We start from the raw sequence: 11,067 nt of genomic DNA, 5'->3' as shown, positions 1-11,067 counted from the left end.
AGTTAAATACTAAGTCACGTTTGAATGGGATAAGTGATAGCACATAAAGCTGCTCATCCTCTTTATCCTAGTCTATACCCTTTAAACACACACACATTCACTTCAAGGATAAGGCAAGACTGATTGGCACCTTGTGCTCTATGAAGACTTTTAAAATAAATTAAGTTTTAAATCCCATGAGGCTTTAGTTCAGGTAATGTAGTCCTGATATATACAGCACTCCTTAATCCTCTCTTTTGTTCTATACTAGCCCTGCATTAAACAGGTATGTGCTAGAGCAAAAAAAGGCTGTTAACTAACTTTTTGACTAATCTCTTAGTACAGCATATGCAGTATCTCACAGAGCCTTATTGTGCTTTTAAAAAGGTAAATTTGTGTGAAAACGGACTGCGCAGAGTATGTTTTTTATGTTTGTTACATAACAGCTTTTCCGCAGTGTTTGATAATCACAACAGATCAGTCAAACAGCTGCTCATCAGAAAGACACACGTCTTCCCGGAGGATTTCGGTTACACAGAGGGACAGGACATTTACATATTCTGTGCATTTGGTCGATGGGCAGTTATTGCTGAGGGTCTGATTGTGTTTCAGGAGAACAGAGAGTGGGAAACAAAGTGCTGAGTCATTGGTTTAATTATGCTAACGGACCATGGGAGGAGAAATTAGTATTCATGGCAGAGAGCATGTGGGAAAGACCACAGTCTGAAGAAATTACTTTGAAAGCAAAGAATGAAGCAGAGATCACAGAAAATATACTAAGGAATAAGCTCTGCTCTTATCCTTTAAGTCAATATGAAATGAAAATGGAATATTGTTCTTTTTTTTTTTTAATACACACCCTGGTGAAAAAAACAGCATATGCTGGTAGGTATGTTTTGATGCTGGAATGCTGGTTAGGTAGGTTTTGATGCTTGTTTAAGCTGGTCCTTTGCTGGTTTTTGCTGGTCATGTTGCTGGTCAAGGACCAGCATGAACCAGCAAAGGACCAGCGTAAACCAGCATCAAAACCTACCTAACCAGCATTCCAGCATCAAAACATACCTACCAGCATATGCTGTTTTTTTCACCAGGGCAACTTACTGTGCCACCATCCGTTTCTCTTGTTGAATGTCCTGTTTCACTCAAAAATACACCACATTATTGAAGTAAAATCGGTTGTGAATGCAGCTTCATCGATTTGAATGTTTTTATTGATTTTTTATGTAGTTTGTTGTATTTTTGCGACTTTGGAGCCCCCTACAGTTAAGTGGAAGACTTCAGCCTTATTAGAAGTTCTTATTAGAAGTGTGCAAGCAGAAGGATTTTGAAATTTATATTAAAATGTATACTTATATATTGAAACCAAAATAAAAAATTTTGTTTACATAACATATGTGTGTGTGCTATGCATAGTTACTATGTATATTAAAAATACATACCAGGTGCGATTCTAGAATTTTAATTTTAGAGGGTCTCACCCCCCCAATGAGTGTATATATATAATCAAAAATGTTTGACTAGTAGGGGTACACTTATTACAGTATTCCACTGTAGGTATAACATTTCAGTACTGAATAAGCCAAATAAGTCTTCCTGATCTCACACTATTTATTGTGCAAATACAAAATTTTACTGTTAGCATTTCTAGCACAACCCTCTTTCCTTAGCTCAAGTATGCAAACCTCTTTGCCACATGAATTGGAATATGTATTATATTGAAAGTTACATTTTTAAATGAAAAAGGCAACATGATCGTTTCATAAAGTATGCGTTTACATGTGCTTCACTTTCGCTCGACAAAACAGCTGTGGTGTGATAAGGAGTGAACGCAGCGAAAACTTAGACTACAGTAGATGGGGAACTGATTGCTCCCCCATGGTATTTTGTTAACTGTATTTAAACTGCACAGATGCAGATATTATAACAATCTATCGATAAACACACAACTTGAACAACCTGCTGATTGAACAACGCACTGAAAAACGGGGAGGAAGTTTGCCGCAATTTTCATATGAAATTTAAAGTGGACTGAGCCGATCTCGAATTCATGTGCAGTTTCTCGAGCTAATCGCAAAATTTCAGGGTTGCTGAGTAGTCAATCTAAAAATGAGTAGGCCTAAAATGGCGACGCCTATGTATATATTTAAGAAAAATAGATTTTGTTTATATATTTAAAATATTTATATATAATATCAGTTATATGAATATAAGTATATACATAAAAAAACATGCAAATATTTAAAAATATATATAAACAGTGTGTGTGTGTGTGTGTGTATTTTATATATGCATAATAAATATACAGAGTATAGACAGATATATTATGTAAACAAACTTATTTTGGATGCGATTAATTGTGATTAATCATTTGACAGCACTAATAGTTATTGGAGTACATTTTACACACTTTAAAAAAAAAAAAGGTAAGCGTTCATGCTGCCTTAAAATTCTAAGTTTACTCAACTCAAAATTCCATGTTTTCTCGTAGTGCAACTTAACATTTCATGTTGACTAAACTTAAAATTTTAAGGCAGCACAAACACTTATTTTTTTTAAGTTGAAACAACTTTACTTCAAAATTTCTCATATGAATCTATGTTGTCATTTCTTTGTAATAATGTGTCAAATTTTCTAGCAGTTTCTGAATGAAAATTGTCCATACGCCAAATTTTTCTCAGTGTAGTTTGTTTCATCTGTTTCTATTGACAGACTCGGCTTCACAACACGACCGCTGCTTACATTATGAGTTTCATCAGTATTGCATTGACATATTGCTTATCTCAAGGATCATAATAGATTGAAGTACTTCATTGATCACCGGGGAGAAATGCGTTGCGAGGCAAACGAGGAAATATGAAGCAATCAAAAGCAATCACAACTGCTTCCTCCACTGTAGAGTTTTATTACAAAATCATTTCCTCTCCTCACCCAATAATACAGATGGGTATTTGTTTTTGAATGAGTGTGCAGCATGCACGCAGGCAGACGGCTGTGAACTTCTGGGTGATGTCAAATGAATACTTTATTAAGTTTGCCCGCAGCTCTTCTGAGTTAATATGCACTGATGCCTTTACGTGGGTGTGAGTGTGTTGGACTCGCAGTCATGCATGAGAGCACCACATACACACTGAGCGGAGGGGAGGGTACCAGGTGCAGGATGTGGGGTCTATGCATCCACTCCTACATGCTTTCTTAGTCACTGTGCCCACTCAGATTTTGCCAGCCCCTCCCAACAGGACAGGGAGACCCCTTTCTGCCTGTGTGTGGATGAAATCCAAAGAAATCAGGCTCTCTGCAAGACACGGCTCAGTCTAGCACAGACTCTAACAGCGTCTGCTGCTAGGACTGGCTTAGAGTCCTTTCCTCGTGGGACTGAACTACTTGGGGTGAACGTCTTATGGAGATAAAGTAGGAGTGTTTGGATACTTGACGAAGTGGAAAAATGCAAGATAGGAGGTTTGTTTCAGAGGGTCTAGGAATGAAGCCTCCACCTGAAATAGGGTTCTTCTCCACGCCTCTCGCCCGGCCAGGTAACAGCATCTTCAGCACCGTCCAGCAGCAGGACTACTCTGCTATGATCTGGCTTAAAAGAAGGGATAGAATGGAACGGGTAAGGCTGACCTTTAATGACTGACCGCTGATATTGACAGTAACTGCTGACTGCTGCCCTTTTCCCCTCAGCACAGAAACCATCCACCTGTAACCGTAAAGGCACACACAGCACACACTGTCCTGAACAGGGTGGGGTGGGCAGGTCATTGTTTTTTGACATTATACTATTGCAGTTCTTTCACTATTATTTTCAGTTTTAATGTTATCTAAAGCAATTGAGGCTATATGTCAGAAGCAGAGTTAACGTTATGTTTTTGGAGAGGAGTTCAGAGAACATGTCAGCTTGTAATGATGCAGCCTGTAGCATGAGCAATGGCAAAACACTTTCTGATTTCTAATGAAGTCTAGCTGCTTATAAATAAATCTCACTAGACTCTCTAGAAGCTGAAGTGTCTTTTGGGTCTAGCTTACCCTAAAATTGAATATATATCACACATGCAACCTTATACATACACACAACAACTTACTATAATCCAGGATTTTCTAGTAGTTTTTCAATGAAGAACTGTAAGAGGTTCAAACTATTGGCATAGAAAATGTTAATTACACAAACAATGCAAAAAAAAAAAAAAAAAAACACGCCCCAGTATGCATTTAATTTTAAAAATAATGATTTAACATGTAGAGGATGATGTAAATATATATGATGTAAAATATATATCTAAAAATATATCTTATTTAATTCATTTTGACAGTTCGAATAAGAAAAAAATCTTCAAGAATCGGCTAAAACATGTTTTCCATTTTATTTGACCCTCTAATTCTAGCACTTTCTATTTTAATTCTACTCTAAAAGGGTTCTGAATTCTAAATTCTGTTTTTTTTCTAAAAAAACTAGCTCACTAGCTTCTCTATTCTTTATATATTCTACCTTTTCTATCTGTTTTCTTTTTATGTATAAAAAAACTAACACTAGCTTGCTCTATTCTTTTTCTAAAAAAAACTAACACTAGCTTGCTCTATTCTTTTTCTATTCTATTTTCTTTTTATTTATTATATAATTAAAAATAACCTTGCTACGTGTACTACATTAAGCTAACTAAGACTTGTCATAACACATATCATTGCTCTGTTGTTGATTATGATTGCTTCCATTGTCTTCATTTGTAAGTCACTTTGGATAAAAGCGTCTGCAAATGATTAAATGTTAATGTAATGTAAATTAAAATACAGGTTAAAAAAAAACATCTGAACGATACGAACATCCATCTAGGCAAATATTAAAATTAAAGGGATGTCATAACAGTAATAAACAATCAATGCAGATTGAATGGTTTCACTCAGTTGACCTATAGATAATGGAGAATAATGAAAATGTCTTAAATGTAATCTAATACATGGAATTCAATAAAATTAAATAATATTTACACCAGTAAACATGAAAAACAACATACCACTGGAAACCTTATCTTCCCCAATCCGGATGGGAACATTTAGCCTCCAAACATTTTACTTTAAAGTAAGAATATTTTTATGCTACAATTATAAATAGATAACTGTGTCCACAAATCTCCCACATACTAACTTTTAATGTTCAACATAAAATATATGCAACGACAAAATATTATTTTATTATATAGATTCTGAATATTAATCATTTTTATTATTATTAACTATTTTTTATTGTTGGTATTATATTTATTTTATTATTATCATTATAAATGAGACCATTTAACATCAAAACAGGTCTGTTGAAACCAATCTCACAAGTGTTGATGTTTAGATGAAACTGCTGTTGAATAAATGTGCTAAAATGAGATTTAGTGCCATCTATGGTCAAGATGAAAAAGGAGGGGGACATCTTTCCTATTTTCCCCCATTTTACAACATGTACATTTTCAAAATAAAGTCAAAATATTATACTTTAATCTTATATACACATTCATTAAATTTATGGAATGTTTAAAATCAGTCAAAATATTTAATAAAATATTAAATATGTGACCCTGGACCACAAAATCAGTCATAAGTAGCAAGGGAACATTTGTAGCAATAGCCAACAATACATTGTACGGGTCAAAATTATTGATTTTTCTTTTAGGCTAAAAATCATTAGGAGATTAAGTAAAGATCCTGTTCCACAAAGATATTTTGTAAATTTACTACTGTAAATATATCAAAACTTAATTTTTGATGAGTAACATGCATTGCTAAGAATTTCATCTGGACAACTATTTACAATTATTTTCTCAATTTTTTTTTTTTTTTTTTTTTTTTTTTGCACCCTCAGATTCCAGATTTTCATAGTTGTATCTCTGCCAAATACTGTCCTATCCTAACAAACCATACATCAGTGGAAAGCTTATTTATTCAGCTTCAGATGATGTATAAATCTCACTTTCAAAAAATTGACCCTTCTGACTGGTTTTGTGGTCTGGGGTCACACATGAATAAAAATGTGAATGAGATACTGTATTGCAGTAATGAAGATCTAGAAAGAATTACTGACAATGATGAGAATTACTATCAAGAGAGGAGTAACATTTAAATTAATGAGATTCTTAATAACACATTTTTTTACGTCCTAAAAAAGGGCTTTATAATAATAATAATTTCTTTTCTTTTCTGAATTCTTTCAATTTCTCTTCCATTTAGGGCTGATATGTGGCCTGGGTGAGTTTTGTGAGAATGACAAATATATGAATGATGCCAGCAGGGCTGCAGTAACCCAGACCATTTCTTCATGTTCTCTGTTAGCTGTGTACTGTAGCAGGCACTCTCATTTGGTTTGCTGGGTCTCTCTCTATATGTCTTTCTCTCTTTTAGTAAAATGAGCCACTCGGGAGTTGCGGGGAGGGAAGTGTGCTGTGCTCTGCCTTCCCCGATAAGAATTGATTACCTTCTCTGCTTCCCTGTCCCTGTGTTTCTTTAATATAAATATAAATCATGCTCAGTGCCTAATTTTCCCCTTCTCCTTCAACCTAAAACCCAATTACATAACCAGGCCACTATACCTGTAAATGTAGCACCTTTGGCTGGTGTAAAAGTGTAGTGCTTGATCAAAGCAGAGGTTACATTCCTGGCTCTATAGATCTTGCTGGTTAAATGAGCTCTGTTTAGCCTTTGGGTTCAGACTGAAGTCTTTGAGATAAAGCTTTGGATGTTTTAAGTATTCTGCTCAGGAGGGACATCTTGTCCTTAGACAGCCCGATCTCACACACACGCACACACACTTCTATTAGATGCTTGCATGCCATGTACAAATGTGGACATGTTTAATATTTGAAGGAAGCATGCATTAACAAATATATTCTTGATCACTATGATACAGTATTTTACTGTATTTTATAATATGTGACCCTGGACCACAAAAGCAGTCATAGGTAGCATGAGTATATTTGTAGCAATAGCCAATAATATATTGTATAGGTCAAAATTATTGATTTTTTCAAAAATCATTGCGATATTAAATAAAGATCATGTTCGATAAAGATATTAAACTTAATCCTTGATACGCATCGCTAAGAACTTAATCTGGACAACTTTAAAGGCAATTTTTTCAATATTTAGATTTTTCTACATCCACAGATTCCAGATTTTCAAATAGTGTATCTTGGACAAATATTATCCTATCCTAACAAACCATACATAAATAGAAAGCTTATTTATTTTATTTATTTATATTATTCAGCTTTCAGATGATGTATAAATCTCAATTTCAAAAAATTGACACTTATGACTGTTTTTGTGGTCCAGGGTCACATATTTTTATGTCTTTAAATATACATGTTTTACAATTTAAATAATAAATAAATAAATAAATAAATAAATAAATGCAAATATTAAATTATTTATCACAACAATGATTCACAGTATATGCTTATAAAATACATCATATGATTATATATATATACAGTGTTGGGGAAAGTGCTTTACAATCCGAAAAAGTAACTAATTACGTTACTTAGTTACTTTTTATGGAAAGTAATGTGTTACATTACTTTTACGTTACTGTTTAAATCTGGGCAGGGCTTGCTTCTTTGCTTTTAATATAAAACAATTCTAATGAAAAAGTCCTTTTACACCAGAAGTGAAATGAATTCACCGCTGAAAGAAAAGTACATTTATGCAGGAGATCACTCTTCAGCTATATCAAAAAAAATGAACCACAAATGTTAGTTTATCTAAAGTAATTTTTGCTTACATTAGTATGGTTCAATTGCATCATCAAAGGTCAGCAAGACACTGGTTAATAAAATGGGATTAAATACATAAATGATATTTGTTTTATTTAACATATTTCATTATTGCAGGATTGCATCATATTCTGAGTTTGCATTTCACTGTTTTAATTCATTTTGAGGAATACTGAATCTGTATTTTGTGTGTGAGATGAATTAAAGCATGTTCACATTTAGTCTAGAATACAGTAACATCATGTTTACTCCCGATGTTTACTTGTCAATAAATGGGGAAAAAAAGTAACAGGCGTTATTAAGGCGTATATTAAGAATATTTTCGTAGAAATTCAAAAGTAATGCGTTACTTTACTAGTTACTTGAAAAAAGTAATATTACTATGTAACTTGCGTTACTTGTAATGTGTTACCCCCAACACTGTGTATATATATATATATATAATCATATGATGTACACACACAAACATTATATATACTCATATTTTATATCAAATATGCATATTTTGAAATTTAAAGAAAATATTTTTGGAAAATATTAAACAGTTTTGACTCCTTAAACTCTATCACATAAATTATTTACTGTATGTATTTGTAATTGTAAATGTATTATAAATTTACAATTTATAATAGTAATAATAATAAGTTGCAAAAAAGTGATTCTGTTTTCCATCTTTTCCCCTTTGTGCTGTTCTTGGATTATTAGCAATTTACAATGGCTTCATATCAGATTTCCATTTAGTCATTTAGCAGACGCTTTTATCCAAAGTGACTTACAAATGAGTACAATAGAAGCAATCAAAATCAACAAAAGAGCAATCATGCATGCATTTCTGTGATTCATATAAGCAAAAACATGACCCAGCATAAAAAAGAAAAAAGAAAAGCTTTTTCCAGGCTAAGATGCAATAAACGTACTTTCTTGCCCTCTCGAAATAATCCGAGAAAAGGTTTCAGACATTTTTTATATAAAAATAATGAGACCTTGTTCAGCAGGGCCTGTTTTTTCAACAGAGGCACAGTGATTTTATGAGTCTCTCATGTGGAACCCCCATTTATATCAATTTTTGCTCATTCAAGATCTTCCTGTGCAACTTACCGGGTGAATTCTGCCCTTTTATCAAAGTCAGCCTGACCGTTTGCTGTTTCCTGGGGTTTAAAGTGCGACGTCCTGCAGACAGGAGCACAGCATATACACTATACACCGATGTGACCCTCAGTATGTGTGACGCCCACACACATTGACTGACCTTAAAACACACGCATACACACAGCAGGGGCGAATGAGTCAGGCATAAGAACGGGAATGTTTCTGACATCCCAGCAAAAGACTCTCATGAAAATCACAGCCAATGTTCCTACTGAGTAATATTGCATGGAAGCATGTGCTGTTACAGTCCGGTCGGGTTTCTGAACACTGTGTGTCATGCATTAGGAGCTCTCATCTCACAGTGTACGGTGAGGTCAGGCAGAGCGGTCCTAATGAGTCTTATGGGAGAAAGACTGTCTCAGTTCTGTCCCCTAATGATGCTCTTCTGCCAGAGGTGTTGCTGTGGATCAGATGCTTCAGCTTCGAGCTTTTTGTCCTGGATAAATAAGGATTTAAAGATGTGACCTGCCTGGATTTTGACAGCTGCTGTCACTTGGAAAGATGTAGTTATCTTAAAAATGGTCTCTTTACAGTAAACCACATGATGGTGTGATGTGGTGGTTAAAGCTCAGAGCTGCTAATTTGTTTGTTGCTTAACACAATGCTACTTTAGGTGGACTGTCCCTGTCATCAGGCGAAAACAGACTCTATACATTATTTTAGCATTTTCTGTGTTGATGGAATTGAAAATCAGCAGCACTTGTGAAAAAAGTGCACTTAATTGTACTAAATGTACACTTGCAGTGCACTGCAAATTTTATAACTGTGTTTTAAAAAACACTTTTAAAAAGTGCACTTTGTAATAAGGCTAAATTAAAAGTTTTACTTTAAAGTGCATTTTAAATCTTTATGTTTTATTACTGAAAGTATGGTTATTTTATATTATATTTCAAGCTAATATATTTTAAATGTATTAAACACTTTCAACATCATGATTACAAATGTGTCATACGAGATTCAATAGAAATGACAAATATAGTTTAGTTTACCATAAATGCTTGTCAGAATATTCAACAGTACACTTGGACCGTATTTAACTAAGATAATGGAAATAATTATTACATAAAAATATACTTAAGTCCTACCTAAGTGGGTCAAAAAGTATACTAAAGTTCAGTTAATTATTGAAGTATTTAATATAATTAAAAATAAATATATATATAAAAAATATATATAATTTATTTATTTATTTTTTTTTTTAACTTTTATTATCCAAAGGAGGTCTTAGTGTTGTATAATTAGTGGGTCTTAAAAGTATTGGTTCTTTTACATATTGCATTTTGCACACTAAACTAACTTTTTATATTACTTTTTTGGGTATCGAAGATGCTGTAGAAACACATATATTACATTTTTTGTATGTGACCCTGGACCACAAAACCAGTCATAAGCGTCAATTTTTGGAAATTGAGATTTATACATTATCTGAATAAATTTATGTATGCTTTTCATTTATGAATGGTTTGTTAGGAGAGGACAATATTTGTCCAAGAACTGTTTGAAAATCTGGAATGTGAGGGTGCAACAAAAATCAAAATATTGAGAAAATCACTTTAAAAGCTGTCCATGTGAAGTTCTAATATATATATATATATATATATATATATATATATATTTTTTTTTTTTATGACTGAGGCTCAGGAACAGAATACCACCCACTGTGTGTTACTTTGAGATGTGTGACGGTTCTGCAATTACTTTGTAAGTACCTATTTGTGTTTTAACAGCATTTTCAAAGGACAAAGTACCACCTTCATCTTCTTGCTAGTATCACGTTCATGTTTTGAATTCAGAGCAGCCACAGCTGCTACTACAGGCAGCACATCTCACCAATCCACACTTATTGGATTATATAAGACAGAAACAACTAGACAAAGTGCAAAACAGTGAATTTAAAGAAATAGTGCACCAAAAAACATTTACATACTCTGAGGACATTCAAAATGTAGATGAGTTTGTTTCTTTATCAGAACAGATTTGGAGAAATTTAGCATTACATAACTTGCTCACCAGTGAATCCTCTGCAATGAATGTGTGCCATCAGAAAAAGTGCATACCTACCAGCATATGCTGTTTTTTTCACCAGGGAGACAAGGCTTAAGCCTATTTCTAGACTAAAATGTATGTCTGAGCTGTTTCAACTTGCAATGACTGATTTTAAAATATATCAGTGCCTTTGTTTTGTCTCAAG

The 11,067-nt window shown here is 33.6% G+C and overlaps 1 protein-coding gene across 2 annotated transcripts in view; it reads left to right on the top strand.

The window, feature by feature from the left end:
- Positions 1–3,192: 3,192 nt before the first annotated feature.
- Positions 3,193–11,067, top strand: part of pld5 (phospholipase D family, member 5) — a 30,492-nt gene continuing 22,617 nt past the window's right edge. For both annotated transcript variants that reach the window (XM_051113414.1, XM_051113417.1), the window contains exon 1: positions 3,193–3,589. In XM_051113414.1, coding sequence (XP_050969371.1) covers positions 3,422–3,589 — 168 coding nt within the window. In that variant the 5' untranslated portion in view covers positions 3,193–3,421. The remainder of the gene's footprint in view (positions 3,590–11,067) is intronic.

This window comes from Labeo rohita, chromosome 6 (genome assembly GCF_022985175.1).
Source record: "Labeo rohita strain BAU-BD-2019 chromosome 6, IGBB_LRoh.1.0, whole genome shotgun sequence".
NCBI lineage: Eukaryota > Metazoa > Chordata > Actinopteri > Cypriniformes > Cyprinidae > Labeo > Labeo rohita.
Note: the sequence above shows the minus strand (reverse complement) of the source record. Positions and strands in the feature narration are given on the sequence as shown.